The sequence below is a fragment of the Onychostoma macrolepis genome, chromosome 17 (assembly GCF_012432095.1).
Source record: "Onychostoma macrolepis isolate SWU-2019 chromosome 17, ASM1243209v1, whole genome shotgun sequence".
In the NCBI taxonomy this organism is placed as follows: domain Eukaryota; kingdom Metazoa; phylum Chordata; class Actinopteri; order Cypriniformes; family Cyprinidae; genus Onychostoma; species Onychostoma macrolepis.
Window position 1 is genome coordinate 2,855,403 of NC_081171.1, and position 23,251 is coordinate 2,878,653.

The 23,251-nt window shown below is 35.5% G+C and overlaps 1 protein-coding gene and 1 long non-coding RNA gene across 3 annotated transcripts in view; one reads left to right on the forward strand and one right to left on the reverse strand.

Moving 5' to 3' along the window:
- Positions 1-1,039: 1,039 nt before the first annotated feature.
- Positions 1,040-16,469, forward strand: hao1 (hydroxyacid oxidase (glycolate oxidase) 1). 2 transcript variants are annotated; one of them, XR_009266796.1, is made up of 9 exons: positions 1,040-1,242; positions 3,899-4,050; positions 5,300-5,555; positions 7,411-7,586; positions 10,308-10,399; positions 11,641-11,799; positions 11,882-11,951; positions 14,171-14,361; positions 15,547-16,469. XR_009266796.1 is itself a non-coding variant. In XM_058749959.1 (8 exons), the coding sequence occupies exons 1-8, from the start codon at positions 1,106-1,108 to the stop codon at positions 14,236-14,238; spliced, it is 1,110 nt and encodes a 369-aa protein (XP_058605942.1). In that variant the 5' UTR covers positions 1,040-1,105; the 3' UTR covers positions 14,239-14,369. The 2 variants fall into 2 exon arrangements, 1 of the variants encoding a protein (XP_058605942.1); XM_058749959.1 differs by lacking the exon at positions 15,547-16,469 and having other exon boundaries at positions 14,171-14,369.
- Positions 14,424-23,251, reverse strand: part of LOC131523510 (uncharacterized) — a 28,728-nt gene continuing 19,900 nt past the window's right edge. Inside the window, exon 3 of the long non-coding RNA XR_009266797.1 lies at positions 14,424-14,526. This is a non-coding gene — a long non-coding RNA (uncharacterized LOC131523510). The remainder of the gene's footprint in view (positions 14,527-23,251) is intronic.

Below are 23,251 nucleotides of genomic sequence, written 5' to 3' on the forward strand. Positions count from 1 at the left end.
AGTTAAGGCAAAAAAAATAGTTATTTATTAAAAGTTTAATTATTTAGGACCATAAAGACATTATATCGCATTATTTGATGACAATTAAGCAGGGAAAAAAATTAAAAACAACAACAAAAAACCTTTTTATTATTATTTTTTAAAATTATTTAAATTATTTAAATTAATACAACAAAATAAATTAACAGAATAAAATGAAATAAAATATCTAAAATATAAGTGATAATTATTATTATAATAATTGATTATAATCTAAAATGGTAATTCTCACGAAATTATCATTACTAATAATGATATATATATATATATATATATATAATTTTTCCTTTTTCTGTCATACGCAAATTTTTAATTTAATCCTAACCAAAATTAATTAAATGTATAGAATAAAAATAAATTAACAGAATAAAATTTTAAATATTTATTATTAACAATAATGATTATTAGTGATTCATTATATTATATTAATAATTATAATAAAAGATAACTATAATAATTATATATTAAGATGAATTAAATCAACATTTGCATCATGATAGTAATCGATTTTTTTTTTTTTTTTGCTGATTTAAACAAACAAACATCTGGATGCATGAGAATTACCTTTGAGAATAATTAATACAAACAATAAATACAAACAAATTCAAAAGTAAAACATCTTGATGCATTACCGTCATGAAAATTTGGGGTCAAAATGTGCTTTATTGTCAAGAAAATAATGTCACAATAATATTATAAATTAATCATTTTCTTTATGAAAAATGTAATTAATTTTTTTTCTTTTGACAAAATTGTTCTTGTCATGTTTCTGTCATATGCAATTGCTAATTCCCTGAGTAATTCCCTGAGTAATTTGAATGTAAATCTCTTTATTTGACCATTACGCACAGACAGTATTGATTTTTACTCAGTTATGTGTTGGTTGTTCACATATTTTTGAGGAGAAGCCCCTATAGCTGTGACGGGGCAAAGGGACCGATGCTGGATAAACATTAGTTGAAAGACTGCAGAAAGTTAACTCGAGAGAGTTAATAATTGATCAATGGCTCTCTGATCCCAGTGAAATCCAGCTGGCTGAAGAGCTCCGAGTCTCATCCGTGGAAACATGTCAGACTCGCTGGTGTGTGTCAGTGATTATGAGCGTCAGGCTCAGAGACTTCTACCAAAGTCAGTGTTTGATTATTATTTCTCAGGAGCAGACGAGCAGCAAACTCTGCATGATAATGTAGCAGCGTTCGCCAGGTATGTGACCGCTCTTCGTCATATGAACAGCATTTGATCTGACGAGCTTTTATGACAGAGAAGACATGCAGAAATCTCAAGATCAACCTGAATCCTATACTGAAGAGGATTAGTTCAATTACAAATCATGTGCTAACCAACTGCTAATTTATATATTAAGAACTCTATGATGTTTATAACCATCTAAAATTAGTGGTGTGACTTGTAGTTAAAGATCTGGCCTTGTAACCCAAGGGTTGAAGGTTCAAAGCCCAGATGATCTGATTCCATTGAGCCCTTGAGCAAAACATGCAAGCGCACGTTTCTCCAGGCGTAAGACAAACACATTCTCAGCTGATCGGGTTAGGAGAGTGTCTGCTAAATGAACAACATACTGACAGTTAAAAAAGCATTAGCAAAAGAACCAAGTATTATCCGTTAACAACTAAGAAATCTTATATTGGAGGCTGGGGCTAGTTGTCACATTCAAGGGACAATAATTTATGTTTTTTAAATTGTATTATTTAGAATGAAAGAATTTATCTCTGAAAATAATAAGATAAAAAGCCAAAATTATTCTTAAAAATAAACATTACATACTAAGTAATAATTATGAGATAACCGAGATCGAAATGAGATCATGGTTGAAATTATGACATAAAAAGTTAAAATGATTACAAAGTCAGAAAATATGAGATAAAAAGTCTAAATTATGACATACTAAGTCATAATTATGAGACAATACAGATAAGAGTGAGATCCAGGTTGAAACTGACATAAAATGTCAAAATTACGAAATACTATGTTATAATTATGAGATACGTGATAAAAATGACGTAAAAAGTCATTGATGACAAAAAGTAAAAAAGTTAAGTCATAATTATGAGATAAAAAGTCTAAATTATGACATACTAAGTCATAAATATGAGACAATATAGAAAAGAGTGAGATCCAGGTTGAAACTGACATAAAATGTCAAAATTACAAAATATAATTATGAGATACGTGATAAAAATGACGTAAAAAGTCATTGATGACAAAAAGTTAAAAAGTTAAGTCATAATTATGAGATAAAAAGTCAAAACATGCTAACTAAGATGACATGCTAAAACATGACATGCTAAGTCATAACTGAAATAAACAGATAAAAATTTGACAAAAAGTTTAAAGTACAACATAAAGAAAAAATTATGACAAAAAGTTGAAATTGACATACTAAGCCATAATTATGTTTATTGAAACTACTACAAAAGTTGAACCTACGACATAAAAAGTCGAAATAATTACATAAAAAGTCAAAATTATGATGAGATCAAGCTGAAATCATGAATTACTAAGTTATGAGATAAAAGAGTTAAACATGAGATAAAAGTCAAAGTTATCACATAAAAAGTCAAAATTATGACACTTTAAAAAACTAATCGAAAATATTATGACTTTTCATTATGTTGACTTTTTGTGTCATAAATTCGACTTTTTAATCACATAATTTCTATTTTTTAATCTCATAATTAGGATTTTTCCAAAGCATGACTTTGTTTTTGGCAGAAATTGGCTTCCATACTTGAACTATTATCACACACACACACACACACACACACACACACACACACACACACACACACACATACAATGGGGCATGTTGTCACGCAATATGGGGGAATGTACTCACAATGAAAATCTGCTTTTTAATCAAATTCTTTTAGTGAAAATCATGAAGTAAACAGCATGAGTCAGTCTGTAATAGTTTGAGTCAGTCTATCACAACGTTGACAAGAATTACACTTCTTCTGAATGTTTTGGCCTAATTTTAGACAGTCTCTCTGGGTTGTGTGGGGTCAGTTATAATTATGTGCGTTTATCTTGGCCTGGAGCGTTCGTGTGGGTGGGCAGACGGACCCTAGAGACCTAAACACGGCCTTACAGCAGTGTCAGCAGAGGCTCTGTCCAGATGAATAATGCCACTCTATTACTCATACATATATATTAGTCATATATGCATATTTATAAAATGTGCAAACAAAGACGTCCTTCCAGGTTACAGACACGCGTTGTGAAAGTTAGTGTTGTGAGCTGTGGTCAGACGACTCGATGAGTCACAAAATCAACGCAAATATTAACACAAAACTGAGTGACCGTCAGGGTTGAAGTCATATGTTACAGGAAAAAACAAACATAAACATTTCATCTATTTATAAACATGGTTTCTACAAACAGTAGCTAGTTGCAATTTGCATTTCTTAATTGTATTATTGAATATATTTAGCTGAAAATACCTTTACAAATGCAAAGGTTGATTTATTTAATTTATTTAACCAAACTTTGCAAATTAGTGAGCCAAGACTATGAAATATACATCATTTAATTTTTCTAGGATTTTTAGAAGAGTTTTTTAAAGAAATATAACATTTAACTTTAGACTATATTTCATGTATCAGCAGGTTTTCATACCCCCTATAATGGGACAACATGCCCCGCTGTAGTTGAGGTCTCTTTTAGTCAAGACTTTAAGGTTTGTGTCTAAAAAAAAAAGGACTATAATCAATTTATAAATAAACCCACCCATTCTCTCTCTCTCTCTCTCTCTGTGTCAACTAGCCCCGGCTGCATCTATATTCAATTATTATAAAGCTGCTAATTTCTGAAATATGAGTTGTGACTCTGCTGTGTCCTGTAGGTGGTGCATTTACCCTCGTGTGCTGAGGGACGTGTCCTCAGTGGACATGTCCACCACAGTTCTGGGCCAGAGAGTCAGTATGCCCATCTGTGTGGCAGCTACTGCTATGCAGAGAATGGCGCATCCCGACGGCGAGACGGCCACTGCGAGAGGTCAGACACCAGTAACTTACAAGCTTCACAGTGGCTGCAATTACTGTAACTGACCACATGGTGGCACCATTAGTCTTTCCTACTCCCAATCACACTCAAATTACCCTTATAAAATTGGATCATGGCTACCATAGTATGAACTAATGCTATAGTTTCAGTGTGGCTATAGTATGGAAGTCCATTTCTGCCACATAAGAAAAAAATTATTACATAAAAAGTCATTATTATAAGATTAAACGTTAAAATATCATAATTATCATAATTATAGTCATAATTATAAAATAATGTTTTTTTTTTTTGCATAAGTCATAATTAAAAGCTGAAATGATGTCAGTCAATTATGAGATAAAAATGTGAAATTATGACACTTATAAAACATTATTGTCATATTATGACATACTAAATCATAATCATGAAATAAAAAATGATAAAAGCCAAAAAGATGAAAGTCATAAATATGACAAAAAAGCAAATTCATAATTATGAGATAAAAGTTTGACACATAAAATTATGACATATAAAGTAGAAAAAGAAAAATGAGATCATAGTTGAAATTATTACATAAAAAGTCAGTGATGACACACAAAGTCATGAGATAAGAGATTAGAATTATAACACACTAAGTCATATGAAATAAAAGAGATACAAATGAGATAAAAGAGTCATAATTATGACATACTAAATCAGAATTATGAGATTAAAAAGTTGAAATAATGACATACTAAAGTAATTTAGATAAAAAGTTGAGATTATATCATTGTCATAATTATGAGATAAAAAGATAATATGAAGACAAAAAAAATCATGAATACAAAATAAAGTTGAAATTACGACATGCCAAGTCAATTATGAGATAACAAATTTAAATGATGACACAACAGTCATAATGAGATAAAATGTCTAAATTATGACATACTAAGTCATTAAATAATTTTGACTTTTTATTCTCATATTTTCAATTTATGTCATATTTCACATGATTTTTTTCTTTTGTGGCTGAAATGGACTTCAATAATGTTGTACTACTGTCAGTAGTAGTGTATGTCAAATTACCACAGTTTTATTCTAGAACCTATTTTTAGTGTTTAGGCAGAAACTTGTTATCAAGGCACTGTGTGAGGGATCCCACATACTTTAGATGACAGTTAATGGAGCAGCCCTGTTTGAAGATTCGAACCCAAGGCCACTCAGTGTCTTGTAAGCCACAGCACCCTTATGACAATCTCCTCCGCTCTCTTCCCATCCGCAGCCTGCCTGTCCTGTGACACGGGGATGATGCTGAGCTCATGGGCCACCTCCACCATAGAGGAAGTAGCGGAGGCCGCACCTGGGGCCGTGCACTGGATGCAGCTGTACATTTATAAAGACCGAGCGCTGACTCAGTCTCTGGTCAGGAGGGCCGAGGAGGCCGGGTATAAGGGTATCTTTGTCACAGTGGACACACCTTATCTTGGCAGGCGACGTGATGACGTGCGCAACCGATTTAAGCTGCCCTCTCATTTGAGGTAAACGCTGAGACAACCACACGTGACGTGTGTGCGTGCCAGCAGCGTGCTTTACAGACATCGCTGGCTGCGTTTGTAAACTCACAAACACTCTGTGAATTGTTCATCTGATCTGAAGTCAGAATATACACAGAATGATCTGATTATATGCTGATGTCAGTGCAAATTTCAGCAGCAGCATATGACGGGCAGGACGTGTTATTATGTTGTCACACTGTCGCTGTGTCTGCCGTTCTGGAAGTTTTCTATGACTTTTGCACCAAAGATTCATAATTATATGGTCAGATCTATAATTATATATTCCAATTTTACACCTTAGCAATTGCATATAACTGAAAACCACCCTGAATCCTTTAGCAACTGCTTAGCAACACCTTCCCATCCATTCAGAAGACCTTAGCATTTGCATATAAATGTTCTAACAACTACTTAGAACTCCATAGCAACTGCTGCACAGCAACATACTGACAAAACATGCTGACAACATCTGAGCATGTGGAAAAATGTACATATTTATCACGTATATATTTAACTACCAAAAAGAGGTAAATTCATTGCAATTTTTACAGAATGTTTTACAACTCATCCCCTAAACAACACCTTAGTAACCACAAAGTGCACTAATAATGATTCAGAGCACTTACAAATCACATAGCAACACCTTGGCAGCTGCACAGTAACACCTTAGCAACCACATAATGTGTTTACAGCTAATCAGAACATTTACAAACCACATAGCAACACCCTGGCAACCATTCAGAACATGCTCATAACATACTAACAGCGACTCAGAATGCTTAGAAACCACATAGCAACACCCTAGCAACCATGTAAATCTACCCTAGCAAATTAGATCTACAACTTTACTCACCTTAGCAACTGCATATCAAATCCCTGGCAACCACTAAGAGCACCCGGGTAACTGCATAGCAACAGCTTAGCAACCACATAACATTCTAACAACAACTCAGAATGCTCATAAACCACATAACAACACCCTGGCAACTGCATAGCAACACCTTAGCAACCACATAATGCGCTAACAGACTCTAGATGTTTTAATACTTAATTTTAATACTATAAAGGCATAAAAAATTGCAATGTCTACAATAAAGCAGCAACTTCATTTACATATTTCTAGTCAAACAGATGCTGCATTGTAAACATTACAGTTTAGATTTAATGCATGATGAAGAAACCTCACAAGAACTATAAAGAAAAACTGATCATATTAACTCCTTTCACAATTCTCGTGAGGTTTCTTAATAAACAGGGCCTCAGTTTTCTCACCCTCATGGACAGATTATTTTACAGATTTGTCGCGCCTTGAAAAGCGAAGCGCTCGCTGAAGAGCTTTATGTATTTATGGAAACAGAAATCTCTCTAGTAGAGTAGATCACGCTGCTCGTGGGGATTCATACTCGCCGCTTCAGCTCCGTCAACACTTGCTACATTATGCTTTTTATGTGGGGAAACGTTCAGATATCAACAGTTCCACAGATACGCCAACAGCGGCCCGCTATAAAAATGCCCTCATGAAAGTAAAGCCTTCCTGCTCCGGATCCCACGAGGTGAATTACGGCAATTAGAAATCCAAAAAAGCATCACGGCCCCACCGTATATTTCAGCACTACTGCCTCCGTTTCCATCAGCAGTGACACAACATGAACTTCATCTCAACCCTCCCGGAGACTTTCGCTCGGCCCCACAAATCAAAGCACAGCAGCGGCAACAAGGTGCCATTGAGCGCGAGCTCTGCTGTTTGGATAAAACCCCGGCTCAGTTTTCATACGCTGACCAAAAACAACACTCGCAGGACTAATTCCATTTTGCACTCTCGATTTTTTTTCCCCAGGATGGCCAATTTCGAGACCCCTGATTTAGCCTTCTCCTCAAAAGAGGGTTACGGGGAGGACAGCGGCCTGGCGGTGTATGTAACTCAGGCCATAGATGCCACGGTGAAGTGGGACGACATCGCCTGGCTGAAGAGAATGACCTCGCTGCCTGTGGTGGTCAAAGGAGTTTTGACAGGTGAGCTATCCTGCCGTGTTTGGGGACTGGAGGAGCTGTCGTGTCATGTGTGCTTGTGTCCGATCAGACAGGCTTCAAATGCGCCATAACATCAGAGATAACCAAACAAAGATTTAGTGGCAATGCAATGCAATAAAAATATTATTAAAGTATTTTAATTAAATATATATTTTTTGTAAATAAAAAACATACAATATTGCACTCACATCATCTGTGGTTATGTCTGAAAGCTGTCCAGACGTCCAATGCACCAAAAAAAAAATCACGTCTAAAGATCTAAAACAAATTAAAGTCAGCTTTAGAGACAATCAAACAAAGATTTAGTGGTTATGTTAATTATAAAATAAAATAAAATAATAAATAAAATTATTTATTTGTTTGTTTGTATTTCCAAAACCCAAGGTCACTTTATAAAGTTAGATAAAGGGGGGAAAATAGACAAATAACAAACATCCATAACAAAGTATATATAATAAAGTAAATATGATCAACTATAAAACGAATAAAATAAAATAGAAAATAAAATAAAATGAAAATAAAATAAATTGAAAATATAACAAATATATTAAAAAACAATATAAAATAACAAAAAAATATTAAAAACAACATTAATAAAATAAAAGTATAAAATAAAATAATAAAATAAAGTAAAAAGAGATTACAATTTTTAAACCACTTCTTGCCATCAAATGCCAAACTTGCACACATAGGATTGTGGGATATCAAGGACAAATCTGTTCTGCCTGCAAAAAGTGGCCAGATAAATGCATGCTATGCAAATATTATTACATATTTAAAAAGTGAAAACTTACACTAGTACACTAGCTGACCTCAAAGCCAACAGACATGAAATAAAGCCATGAAGGTCCACTTTGGATTCCATTAAGTCTGTACGTAATGTCTTCTCTCTCTCGAACCGCCTCTCTTGCCTGCACCCTTAAAAATAAAGGTTTTATGGAGATTAATAACATTCTAGATGTAGCGTTATAGGTTTTAAAATCAGATTATTCATTTATGGATTCTTAATTAATGGAACAGTACAGATTTTTCCTAAAGAACGACAGAATTAAAGTTCAGACTCTTTGGTTCCAAATGAAACCTTTATGCTTCAGAGTGTGGAATGCTCACCGTCACTGATACAGAACGACCTATTTGCATAATCTAATCAAAACAAAGCGGCCGGTCGACCCCGTCTGTCAGCGAGGGGCCGCTAATTAAAGATAATGTGTCATTTATCTCCCGGGAGGAAAAAGCAGTCAGTCTGTGAGCGCTGAGGTTATCTCAGAAACGTCTAGAAGCTTTACTGCTGTTATTGTGTCTTTAGATAAACTTTTATCTTCTCTTTGGCTCTGGAAATGGCACATTCTGTAAATAAAAGAGTCAACACACACACACAAAATCTTTTCATTTCAGCGCAGACCAAAGGATTTAAATGTGTTCCCTGACAAACTCAGAAATGTATGTTGAGGAGGGGAAAAGTAATAGGGGAACACCATTAGTTATTTTAGCTCATGTGTGGAACATAATTTTCCTTGAAAAGTGCATCCTTTCCTGTTGGCCTCGGCTGAAAGGAAAACGCCATTTAATCATTTTCGGGATTTTTCCGAACAGAACAGACTTGGAGAAATTAAATTACACTATGTAAAGCTAATATTTCACCTTTTCTGAAGTTGCTTTCCTGTGCAAAAATCGGCATCATGATGCTATTTTTGAGCAATAGTTTCCTAAATGAGTAAATGCAATAGCAACAGAAATGCTTGAATAAAAGTTTTAAAGGAATAGTTCACCCAAAAATGAAAATCTGTTTACAGTTTACTCAGCCTCAGGCCATCCAAGATGTGGATGAGTTTGTTTCTTCATCAGATTCCATCACTTGCTCAGCAATGGATCCTCTGCAGTGAATGGGTGCCGTCAGAATGAGAGTCCAAACAGCTGATAAAAACATCACAATAATCCACTCCACTCCAGTCCATCAGTTAACATCTGGAGAAGACAAAAGCTGAAACAAATCCATCATTATGGTGTATAATACTTCAAACTGCTGCTAAAATACAAGTCCATAAATCATAATAACGCTTCCTCCAGTGAAAAAAGTTGTCTCATCTAAATCAGGAGAGAAATCTGCACAGATCAAGCACCGTTTACAAGACAAAAACAGCTCTAAACAAATATGTGGCTGGATTTTGATGTGAGAGACAGGAGATGGACTTTTTCACTGGAGGAAGCTTTATTTTGGATTACCAACTCAGATTTTTGAAGTTAAAAACGTCTAAATGAAGGATTTGTTTTTTTACAAATGTGCAGCTTTTGTCTTCTCTAGATGTTAATTGATGGATTGGAGTGGTGTGGATTACTTGTGGATTATTGTGATGTTTTTATCAGCTGTTTGGACTCTCATTCTGACGGCACCCATTCACTGCAGAGGGTCCATTGTTGAGACAGTGATGCAATGCTACATTTCTCCAAATCTGATGAAGAAACAAACTCATCTACATCTTGGATGACCTGAGGGTGAGCACATTTTCAGCAAATTGTCATTTTTGCATGAACTCTTAATTTAAATCCAGATAAAGACAGCTTTGCATACCATAATTGCAATGTAACATAGTTTCCTCTGTGCAAAAGATTTTGGCTCCAAATTGTAGAATGAGAAAAGGCCAAACTGCTTCAGAAGAACCGCAGTAATTAATGTTCTGCTCATGGTGAATCTCACCGTTTTAGCTGAAGATGCCAAAGAAGCGCTGAAGTATGGGGTGGATGGAATACTTGTGTCAAACCACGGAGCAAGACAGCTTGATGGAGTTCCAGCCACCGTAAGTGTCTGTTGAAGAAATGAGGCATTATTGTTCTCCAGAGACCTCCAACCCACAAGTCCTCTTTGCAAACTATCCTCTGCGGCCTGTAAATTGCATCTTTGATAGTGTGAAATACGGTCTCTGGTTTACCGAAGTGGACGCCAAACAAAGGTTTGGATGCAACCTCAAGTTTTATGAGTGCATAGTGGTCTCCAAAACTGAAGAACATCAACTGAGCGTGAAGAGCGTTCTGAATATAGATACAGAGATGGTGTATTTGCTCCAGGTCTTCCAACACTTGCGTTTTATGTTATGATCTATAATTAGTGATGATGATGATTTATTGAAACTCTATCCTTCTAGAACTTTCTGTGATAAGCAGTTTTGGTGATACTGTAAGATAAAAAACATAAGACAAAGTTTTGATACTGAAAATACATTAGTTTGTAATAATTAAGATTTTTAATGTTTTTGAAAGAAGCCTTTTCTGCTCACCAAGGCTGCATTTATTTGATCAAAAATACAGTAAAAGCAGTAATATTGTGAAATATTTTTACCTTTTAAAATAGCTGTTTTCTATGTGAATATCTGTTGAAATGTAATTGATCGCTGAGATCAAAGCTGAATTTGCAGCATCATTGCTCCAGTCTTCAGTGTCACATGATCCTTCAGAAATCACTCTAATATGATGATTTGCTGCTCAAGAAACACTTCTGATTATAATCAGAAATATTGTGAAAACTTCACGATTCTTTGATGAATAAAAACTTCAAAAAGAACAGCATTTATTTGAAACAGAAATCTTTTGTAATATTATACGTGTATTTAATCAATTTAATACATCCTTACCCCACATTTTTGAATGGTATCATAGTTTTCATAAAAATATGAAGCAGCACAACTGTTTTTGTCATTGATAATAATCAGAAATGTTTCTTGAGCAGAAAATCAGCATATTAGAATGATTTCTGAAGGATCATGTGACACTGAAGACTGGAGTAATGATGCTGAAAATTCAGCTTTGATCATAGCAATAAATTACATTTTACTATATATTCACATAGAAAATATTTATTTTAAATTGTAATATTTCAGTGTTTTTACTGTATTTTTGATCAGATAAATGCAACCTTGGTGAGCAGAAGAGACTTCTTTCAAAAACTGAAAATCTTAAATACTCCAAACTAGTGTCTAACTGAGAATGCAGGGCAATCTTTGAGCAATAACATACAGTAATGTGATGGAGTATGTCAGTGCAGATTGACGCTCTGCCTGAGGTTGTGGAGGCTGTAGAAGGAAAGGTGGATGTCTTCATGGACGGAGGTGTTCGTAAGGGCACAGATGTGCTGAAGGCTCTGGCTCTGGGAGCAAAGGCAGTGTTTGTAGGGAGACCCGTCCTGTGGGCGCTCGCCTGTGAGGTGAGACACAGTAAATACTGAATTACTGGACATGCATGTTAGTTCTGAATGTCTAACCGGACATCAAACTTTCTGTCTTCAGGGTGACAAAGGAGTCAGCAATGTTCTCCAAATACTGCGCGAGGAACTTCACCTTGCATTGGCGCTGACAGGTAGTTTGAAAATAAAAAAATAAAAAATGAAACAAAACAAAATAAAATATTTGTTAATATTTGAATTAAATCAAAGGTATTTATTTACAATACAATTAGAAACAATGAACAACATAAAATACCATATAAAAATATTTAAAAATACTATACAGTGAGGAAAATAAGTATTTGAACACCCTGCTATTTTGCAAGTTCTCCCACTTAGAAATCATGGAGGGGTCTGAAATTGTCATCGTAGGTGCATGTCCACTGTGAGAGACATAATTTAAAAGAAAAAATCCAGAAATCACAATGTATGATTTTTTAACTATTTATTTGTATGATACAGCTGCAAATAAGTATTTGAACACCTGAGAAAATCAATGTTAATATTTGGTACAGTAGCCTTTGTTTGCAATTACAGAGGTCAAACGCTTTCCTGTAGTTTTTCACCAGGTTTGCACACACTGCAGGAGGGATTTTGGCCCACCTCCACACAGATCTTCTCTAGATCAGTCAGGTTTCTGGCCTGTCGCTGAGAAACACGGAGTTTGAGCTCCTCCAAAGATTCTCTATTGGGTTTAGGTCTGAGACTGGCTAGGCCACGCCAGAACCTTGATATGCTTCTTACAGAGCCACTCCTTGGTTATCCTGGCTGTGTGCTTCGGGTCATTGTCATGTTGGAAGACCCAGCCTCGACCCATCTTCAATGCTCTAACTGAGGGAAGGAGGTTGTTCCCCAAAATCTCACAATACATGGCCCCGGTCATCCTCTCCTTAATACAGTGCAGTCGCCCTGTCCCATGTGCAGAAAAACACCCCAAAGATGATGCTACCACCCCATGCTTCACAGTAGGGATGGTGTTCTTGGATGGTACTCATCATTCTTCTTCCTCCAAACACGTTTAGTGGAATTATGACCAAAAGTTCTATTTTGGTCTCATCTGACCACATGACTTTCTCCCATGACTCCTCTGGATCATCCAAATGGTCATTGGCAAACTTAAGTGGGGCCTGGACATGTGCTGGTTTAAGCAGGGGAACCTTCCGTGCCATGCATGATTTCAAACCATGACGCCTTAGTGTATTACCAACAGTAACCTTGGAAACGGTGGTCCCAGCTCTTTTCAGGTCATTGACCAGCTCCTCCCGTGTAGTTCTGGGCTGATTTCTCACCTTTCTTAGGATCATTGAGACCCCACGAGGTGAGATCTTGCATGGAGCCCCAGTCCGAGGGAGATTGACAGTCATGTTTAGCTTCTTCCATTTTCTAATGATTGCTCCAACAGTGGACCTTTTTCACCAAGCTGCTTGGCAATTTCCCGTAGCCCTTTCCAGCCTTGTGGAGGTGTACAATTTTGTCTCTAGTGTCTTTGGACAGCTCTTTGGTCTTGGCCATGTTAGTAGTTGGATTCTTACTGATTGTATGGGGTGGACAGGTGTCTTTATGCAGCTAACGACCTCAAACAGGTGCATCTAATTTAGGATAATAAATGGAGTGGAGGTGGACATTTTAAAGGCAGACTAACAGGTCTTTGAGGGTCAGAATTCTAGCTGATAGACAGGTGTTCAAATACTTATTTGCAGCTGTATCATACAAATAAATAGTTAAAAAATCATACATTGTGATTTCTGGATTTTTTTTTTTAGATTATGTCTCTCACAGTGGACATGCACCTACGATGACAATTTCAGACCCCTCCATGATTTCTAAGTGGGAGAACTTGCAAAATAGCAGGGTGTTCAAATACTTATTTTCCTCACTGTATATGAAAAAGTTACATAAATTCAGATCACACTGCATTACAGGTAGTTTGGTTTGAGCATTAGTATGTGCATGGGTGGTGAGAAAAATAAAATAATGGTAGTTATTTGAAGTGATTTAAAGTAAAACAAAAGTGCACTGTAAAAAGTGAAAGTTGACTTAACTTGCACTTATTATGCACTTAATCAATTAAAATGATTAAGTGCATAATAATAATAAAAAAAAAAAATATTTTTTATCATTTACTTAAAAATTTTAAGGCAACAGGTTTCCTCAATTTTTTTAAGTTAAGTCGGCTTATCACTTTTTACGGTGTATTTATTTTATAACAAAAAAAGAATTACAATAAGGAGAAACTATATTGAACTACACATTAAAAAAATAAATAAAATATTAAAAAGTTACAAAAATTCAGATAAACTAGTGGGATTGTTCTGTATTTGATATTTTTTTTCTGTATGTTGTCTTCTGGCAGGCTGTTGCTCACTGAAGGAAGTCAACAGATCCCTTCTGAGAAGATCTGAACTCATTTCAAGGATCTAATGAGCAGAACTGTTGCATGCTGGGAGATTTCATGTGTGCCAGTGACTGGACCGACTTGTGTAATTCAAATGAACCCAGAGGATTTGGGCACGACAGATTTAGCATCATGAATAAAACATTTGTGTAAGTCATTCGTGTAAAGGTTTGAATAAATGCATCAAAAGCGTGTGGTTTGTACAGACGTACCGTGCCTGACAGCAGTAATCCTTGCTGTTTACTGGAAGCAGGCAATGTTTAGTAACCCAAACCGGTTTTGTGACTCTTCCAGTTTTCTTCACTGTCCGGACACTGGGAACAAAACGAAGAGGATTTTTAAAGGCATATCACACCTAAACATGAACCAGGGTTATTATACTAAAAACTAAAATATTAACTAAAAACATTAAAAATAAATAAATAAAAAACATTTTTGTTACTTGAAATAAAATATTGAACCTTAAACGTATTTTATTATTGGAAAATATAAATATATATATATATATATATATATATATATATATATATAGAAGCCATATATTTCCAAAACTGGATTAAAATAAAACAAACAAAACAAACAAACATACATACATACATAAATAAACTTTTTAAAAAAGAAAACTAATAAAAAGGACAAAAACACACAATAAAATTACTAGAACATTAACTAAAATTAAAACGTATAATATAAAATATGGAAGCCCATTTCCGCAAAATAAATAAACAAACAAATAAATAAATATTCAGATTTGTGAGATTTAAATTCAGAATTTCAAGATATAAACTTGCAGTTCTGTGAAGAAAAGTTTGAATTGTGAAATAGAAAATTTCAATTGTGAGAAAAAGGTCAGAATTTCGAGATAAAGTCACAGATACCTTTTTTTTTTAAATTATTATTCCAGAGTGAGGAAAAAACTCAGAATTACGAGAAAAAAGTATTTACTTTTACCTCATAATAAACTTTTTTATTTTTTCTATCCTGTGGTGGAAAAAGGCTTCCGTAAAAGAAAACCTAATTATTATTAAAACTATTATTAAAGACAATAATAGTATAAAAAATGAAAATTTTGCCAGTGTTTACGCATTATCATGTCGCAGCTGTTTTCCACACAAAGATGCATACGCTAATAAAAATGAGATTTTTGAGTGAGCTAACTATTTAATTAATGCCGGAGCATTTGTCACGCAGTAATATATTTCCACTAAAAGACACAACCATAACTAATTACTTTATGATTTACGTTAATGCTCTTTTTCATGCATGCACATGAAAACCAAAAAAAGATTTCCCCATATTGTACTTGTCATTTGCGTTTCTCTCTTTGCTTACAGTACTGTGAACGAGTTCCTCATGAATATGCATTCTCCCTCCACGGGGCCCGAAAGGCAAACAGGTTTGTGAGAGGTTCAGAAAGGTCACACACAAGGCATGGGATTTCTTTACTAGCTCTTTCCATGGCTGAACCACAGGACCTGAATGAAGCCATTATATGCATTGACTCTCCACAGGAAAACAAACTTTGTCAGGGTCTGTTCATTAGGACTTAACACTTTGTTTGAGCCGCCTACTTGTGTGCAGGGGCCAGAAAGGGGAAGTGAGCTCCTGCTGAAATCAAACAAAACCTACCCTTTATGAGAAGTTTTGCATTGTTTGCGTGCAACCTAGATACTTAGATGATAAAAGTACAGTGGCTCCAAATAGTTTTGCATCAGATAAATAATTTATAATCAATTGTATATGCATGCAAATGATGCAATCTCTTGCTTTGCTGCTTTTTTATCCAATGCAATGATATTTATACATTTTTAAGTGTAAATCATACAAATGATGCCATTTTTGCATCTTGCTTTGATGCCCAACTCAATCCGAGCAGCTGAGTCCTTAGCCATCTTCAAGAAACGGCTAAAAACCATAGCACTCTCTGTTCTACAGTAATTCTATTTTATCTATCTGTCTTTTTTGTTAAAAACACACACACACTTGACCCTCTATCAATTGCATATTTATTCTCTAACTGCTAGCTTTTCTTGAAAAACTAACACTAGCTTCTTTTTTCTATTCTATCTACTTATTTCTTTTCCACTTGCATGTAGTTGCTCTTTTGTTGGTTTTGATTGTCCGTTGTCCTCATTTGTAAGTAGCTTTGGATAAAAGCGTCTGCTAAATGACTAAATGTAAATGCAATGATATTTAAACATTTTCAAATGTGGCTTAAGCATCCAAATACATTTTCATTAATTCATGCTGAAATCTGAAATAAATTAATTTCATCCTTAGTATTTTTGACTTGTTCTTAAATCATGACACATTTACTTGAGAAGTAAAACTGCTTAAGATATTAAGTCTTGTTTTATGAAAATTATATCAACATTGAGTTTTTACTTTAAACAAGAACAAATATCTTGGAGTAAGAAAACAAAACTTACTTTCTCTCTTTGAATTAAGTTTCTCTTTCTGACCCCATCGGCAGATATTTTTCTTGTTTTAGGCATAAACTCATTTTGATAGTTTTGTTTTTTTTTGGAAAAAAGACTTAATATCTTAAGTTATTTTGCATCTCACGTACTTGTATCTTGGTTTACAAATGTTTCGATCATTTATACAGCAAAAGAAGTCAAAAATACTGAGGGAAAAAATTTATCTTTTTTTTCCCAGTGTTCACTTTTGATTCACTGAAAAACGCACATGCCTGTTGATCTTCAGCTGTCATATCACTAGTGCTGACGCAGCGGGTCACCAGTTATCTCAATATAACCTCGCCTGCAGGCCACAGAAAAAGAGCTGCATTGAAGGATATCATTTTGAAACACTGTGTGGCCATGAAGAATCTGAGCGAAAAGCACCCGCATCACACAGCTGTTATTCTAATTTGTTTGAGCGTTTGCAAATAGCACCGAGACCGCATCACCCATAAAAGTTAGCAGAGGTTTTGCTTAACAAGGCGCTTTTGTCTGACCAGAGGAGGGCACTTGTTCAAACACACAAACCAAAGTGAAGAAAACAAAAGTGGCTCATCGGGAGAGAGAAGGAACGTTCTCCTCTCATGTCACCAGCCCTGCATGCAGATACTCAGAATGGCATACTACAATAGTACTATTTTTGCAACAGTACTGTGGGAATAGAATATCTAGATGAATTACTACATATGTAAAAATGTGTATTATACAGCCAAGGCACACTGTGTGTGAGATAATGCATTTTTATAATGCAATTCACTCAACCTGATCTTATATCTCCAGTGCAGTGTTGTTACTGTTAACTGAAACTATTAAAAGGTTTTGTTAAAAATTGAAAAAAAAAAAAATGAAATAAATCTGAAATAATAACATATTATATTATGCAATATTATAATATAAAACATAAAATAATATACAAATCTAAAATATCAAAATAATGTTCATTAAAACTATTCATTTTTGTTAGTTTGTTTTACAATTGAAATAAAGCTGAAATAAAATCAAATATAAATATGAAATGTAAAATATTATAAAATATTCAAATATAAAATATTTAAATAAAGTTAACTAAAATTAAAACTTGACTTTTATTAATTTGTTTCGAAATTGAAATAAAGCTGAACTAAAATAAAATACAAATATGAAATGTAAAATATTATAACATTTCAAAATAATATAAAATATTAAAATATAAAATAAAAATAAATGAAATAATAACACTATAAAATATTAAAATAAATGAGATAAACTACTATAATAATGTAAACATATAAACATATACATATAAAAGTTTAACATTGAAATTTAACTGAAAATAGGTTTGTAGTAGTAGTAACATCACTAAATGTAAACTGAAACAAACAGAAATAAAAGCTAAAATGAAATTGAAAAAAAAACAAAAAAACAAACGTGCATAACAAAATTGCAAAAAAATGTGTGATGAATAAACCAAGTAACGTCATCTCAAAAATATTTTATTTAAAATCTTTAACTTCAGAAACAAAATGAATATATTAAATAATAATGTGATATGTTTCTCTCAGATTATTCTATGATGTACTGTATAAATATAAGTATTTTCATTTCATATTTGGTGGTAAATCATCACATTTACTGGTTACGGATTTGAACAAACCCCTAATTGTAAGTATTAAACTTCACAATCATTTGAGCTTGTGAAATAAGGCCTCAGTGCCGTGTGTATCTCAGCTGTAGTGTGTTTGGATTTGCGGAGCCGTGATCTGGCAGGCAAATGCGTGTCTGTTTCTGAAATACAGTTTCTGGCCGCAGCTTTAGCTTGGGTTTGTGCGCGCTGAAGTCAATGTGGGACAGGGTGTGTCCCGCTGAAGTTGCGCTCGCTGTGACACAGCAGAGATCTGCACCTGTGTGTCTAGACAGAGACTTGCTCTCCTGGACCACAGCCTGGCGCTTCTCTGAGGACAGAATAAGAGATTGCTTATTTCTCACGAGTTTTCACATATGATTGCATTCCTCTTTGCTACAAGAGAACATAAATCATGGATAAAGTGACTAGGAAATACTGAGAGCACAACTCACTAGAGTGGTGGATGCCTGTGTAAAACTCGCTGAGTGCTGCGAGTGGTTGCCAAGGTGTTGCTATGCAGTTGCTAGGGTATTCCAGGAAGTGCTTGCCTGTGCAAAACTCACCAACATGATTCTATGGTTTTCTATAAGTTCTTAGCGTGTTGCTATGGTGTTGCTAAGCCGTGGCTAGGGTTTTCTGGGTAGTTACTAGGGAGTGTTTTTCAACGCAAAACTCATCACCATGCTAGGGTGTTACTATGTGTTTGCTATGGTGTTCTGTATGTTCATAGGTGTTTCTATGTGGTTACTATGGTGTTCCATGCATTCTTAGGGTGTTGCTATGTGGATGATAGTTTTCTGTGCATTCAGGGTGCTTCTATACGGTTGCTAGGGTGTTTTGGGTAGTCACCATGGCATATTAGTCCATTCAAAACTCACCACTATGATGCTAGGGTGTTGCTATGGTTTTCTATGCATTCTTAGGGTGTTGCCATGTAGTTGCTATAGTTTTCTATGCATTCTTAGAGTGTTGTTATGTGGTTGCTATGGTTTTCTATGCATTCTTAGGGTGTTGCTATGCAGTTGCAAGGGTGTTCTGGGTAGTTACCAGAACATGTTTGTCCATGCAAAACTCGTCACCATGTTAGGGTGTTTCTACGTGGTTGCTATGGTGTTTTATTTGTTCTTATGGTGTTGCTATGTAGATTCTATGGTTTTCTATGCATTCTTAGGGTGTTGCTATGTAGTTGCTAGGGTGTTCTGGGTTGTTACCAGGGTGTGTTTGTCCATGCAAAACTCGTCACCATGTTAAGGTGTCACTATGTGGTTGCTATGGTATTCTTTGTGTTCATGGGTGTTGCTATGTGGTTGCCTGGGATTTCTGGGTAGTAACCAGGGCGTGTTTGTCCATACAATACTCACCACTATGATGCTAGGGCGTTGCTATATGTTTGCTATGGTGTTCTGTGTGTTCTTAGGGCATTGCTGTGTGGTTGCTATGGTTTTTGTATGCATTCTTAGGGTGTTGCTATGCTGTTGCTATGGTGTTCTATGTGTTCATAAGGCGTTGCCAGGTAGTTTCTAGGGTGTTCTGGGTAGTTACTAGGGCATGTTTGTCCATGCAAAACATGTCAGCATACTAGGGTGTTAGTATGTGTTTGCTATGGTGTTCTATGTGTTCGTAGGGCATTGCTGTTTGGTTGCTGTGGTTTTCTATGCATGCTTAGTGTGTTGCTATGCAGTTGCTAGGGTGTTCTGGGTAGTTACCAGGGTGTGTTTGTCCATGCTAAACTTGCCCCATGTTAGGGTGTTGCTATGTGGTTGCTATGATGTTCTATGCATTCTTAAGGTATTGCTATATCGTTGCTATGGTGTTCTGTGCATACTTATGGCATTGCTATGCAGTTGCTAGAGTGTTCTGGTTAGTTACCAGGATGTGCTTGCCCATGCAAAACTAGCTACCATGATACTAGTGTGTTGCTGTATGGTTGCTGTATGGTGTTCTATGTATTCTTAGGGTGCTGCTATGTAGTTGGCAGGGTGTTTCGGCTAGTTACCAGGACGTAGTATTCCATGCAAAACTCGCTACCATGATGCGACGGCATTCCATGCATTCTTAGGGTTTTGCTATGTGGTTGCTAGAGTGTTGCTATGCATTCTTAGGGTGTTGCTATGCAGTTGCCAGGGTATTCTGGGTAGTTAAGAGGGTGTGCCTGCCCATGCAGAACTCGCCTCAATGATGCTAGAGTGTTCTGTGCATTCTCAGGGCATTGCTAGGTGGTTGCTAGGATGTTCTATTCAAAAAGCAAGTGAGATATTGTTTGAACACTAAAGGTGTAGGCAATACACCTCTCAAAGGTATCTCTTTTAGCCTGAGATACCAACCAAAACAATCTAATATGTATAAAAATACGCAGGACATACAAATATTGTATAAATAAAATTCACAAAATATTCCAAACTACTTTCACTGAGATCATTTCAATGCATTGTGGGATTTACTTCTCCATCTCCTGTGGCCAAATGAAGATATCTTAGAAGACAGTACAGTTATGCTGCCTACCTTTTGGAACACGCTTCACTCAAATGATGCCTTAAATGCCACCTACGTAGAGCCTAAAAATCTGCTGCCTACAGACTGGCTCATCACGCAAGAGATTCCAGTCATATATCCAGGAGAGGGCAATGTTTAGCTTCTCATCTGTGAAAAAACGTCTGTCTGATTATTGGGCTTCCACTGTAAAGACAAGCACATTATTATTTAAAACAACTGCTCTGCATCGAGACAAACATCTTTTCCTCATTGTTCAGAAAACATCTTTGCAGGATGCAATTAATGCGCTCCGAATTAATGCTGCGGTGTGGGATTAAACAAATCTGCATTAAACGCAAGAGAAACAAACCTGACGTGCAGATCGTTGAGTTATACCCTCATTAAATGTCAACAAATGCATCTGATTAACTCTTTTATTGCTCTTTCAAGCCCAACTGTTGATGGAAAATCAGCAGAGTTAAAAGATCTGGCATGGGCGATACGGCAAACAGAACAAGGCAGTTCCTTCCTGTGGCACAGAATGTAATGGCCTGGAAAACCATATCAATGTGCAAGTAATTACTCCATCATACTTCCCACAGTAGTCATCTGCCCGGGGATCAGGCATGATTGTTAACCCACCAGAACTGATCTCAAACTAACACTCAGGGTCACTGAAACAACTTTGGACTGACACTAACGCACGGCCGTCAAGATGGTCTCTACACGTAGGGCATCTATGAGGAGAAACAAGAAGGGGAATAAGAAAAACAAACCGTGCATGCTGTGATTTCATACGTTTAGGGGTGGCTCTGTTTCTGAAGCCTTCCCACGTGTTTTGCCACTCTGGCTGCATTCAGAAAGGAATACTAGCTCACTGTATACTGCATACTTTTTTTTTTTTAAATACTATGTGCAACTGTGTATTATGCAATTCTGTAGCTAAAAAAAACCAGACAAGGTCATAGGTTCGATTCCCAGGGAGTGCATGAACTGATGTACCTTGAATGCAATGCAAGTCGCTTTGGAGAAAAGCATCTGCAAAATGCATAAATGCAAATGTAATGCAAACAGTATCCCAGCTAACAAGGAACATTCTGGCAAGGTTATCTCAACATTATGAACAAATGTTCTTCCATTAATGTTAATAGAGTATTTGTTCAGAGTTATCTGGTCTTTAGCAAAAAGTTTATTTATTTATACATTATTCATGGAACGTTTTATGTCTGAAACTTTTAGTTGGATGTTCATCTAACATTTTTTTTAAATGTTACTACTTGTTTCAAAACATTCAGTGAACATTCAAAAATAACATTCACATAATATTTACATGTTCCCTTAAAGTTTGTATAACCAAGAACAAACGTTTTTAAAACATTTAAAAATGAGAACATTAAGAAACAACATTTTCATAAATTAATAAAATGTCATAACTTAATAACATTCTTAGAACATATTTGTGTTAGCTGGGGAGTTACCTGGTCTTTAATAATATTCTCAAAACACATTCATGGAACGTTTAATTTCTGAAATGTTTTAGTAGAACATTCATCTAATGTCTTTTAAATGTATTTGTTTCAGAATGTTCAGAGAACATTCAAAAACAACATTTCCATAATGTTTGCAAAATTCTAAATTAATTCTAAATTAATTCTAAATTCTAAATCTCATCCAAAATAGAGAACATCCATAAGTAACGTTTTCATAACTTAATGAAAACAGCCAAATATTCTTAGAACATATTTTTGTCAGCTGCTATCATGCCACATGATCTCATTATGTTGCATGTTACAAATTACAGTTGATATAAACGGAAGGTCAAGTCAAGTGGATACAATATTGCATTGATTGCAAACTGGACATATTAGCAAACCATGCATGCAGCTCACGTACTGCTGCTGAAATAGTACGAGTAGCACAATATTTCGAACACAGCCCACGTTTTTGGTTCATCAGACAGAAACTCTTAAATTCTTTGTTTTTGTTCTCTACGTGTAAGAATGTGCGAGTTTTTCAAATGAGCGTTTAAGTCGTACCAGGTGAAGAAATATGATTGCGGGGAAAGCAGTTTTGAAAACACTCCATGTCTCTTTAACACTCAGTGACAATTGCCCCAAATTATCCATTTATTTTTGCACAGGCCTGGTGACAGTACGTGTTTTCAGATATGGAACTCACAGCTGCGTCCAATTAATAACAACTTCATGTGCAACGCTGCAGCAGGCCACGGCCGAGGGAGGGGGTTCGGTTCGAGTAAATTTAGTTTCAGAACAAGAGGAACGTTCAAACCAGAGAGAGAGAGAGAGAGAGAGAGAGGAGGGAAGGAGGAAAAAGCGCACATCTGTTGACATCAAAATTGTGGAACCTTGAATTCTTCTTTTTTTCAGTCATTGTGGTGTTTTACTACCACGAGTCCGAGTCCAACATCTGGGCCTGTTGTTTTACGAAACATTTCCCACAGATCTTTCTGTTTTGTTTGTCAATTCACGGACGTTTAGCGCA

What these genes read in the sequence shown, in the direction of transcription:
- hao1 (XM_058749959.1), top strand. Translation starts at nt 1,106, where the DNA reads ATGTCAGACTCGCTGGTGTGTGTCAGTGATTATGAGCGTCAGGCTCAG. An exon ending in TTGATGGAGTTCCAGCCACC is followed by an intron (nt 10,400 to 11,640) that starts GTAAGTGTCTGT and finishes ATGTCAGTGCAG; the next exon opens with ATTGACGCTCTGCCTGAGGT. An exon ending in TGTGGGCGCTCGCCTGTGAG is followed by an intron (nt 11,800 to 11,881) that starts GTGAGACACAGT and finishes TTCTGTCTTCAG; the next exon opens with GGTGACAAAGGAGTCAGCAA.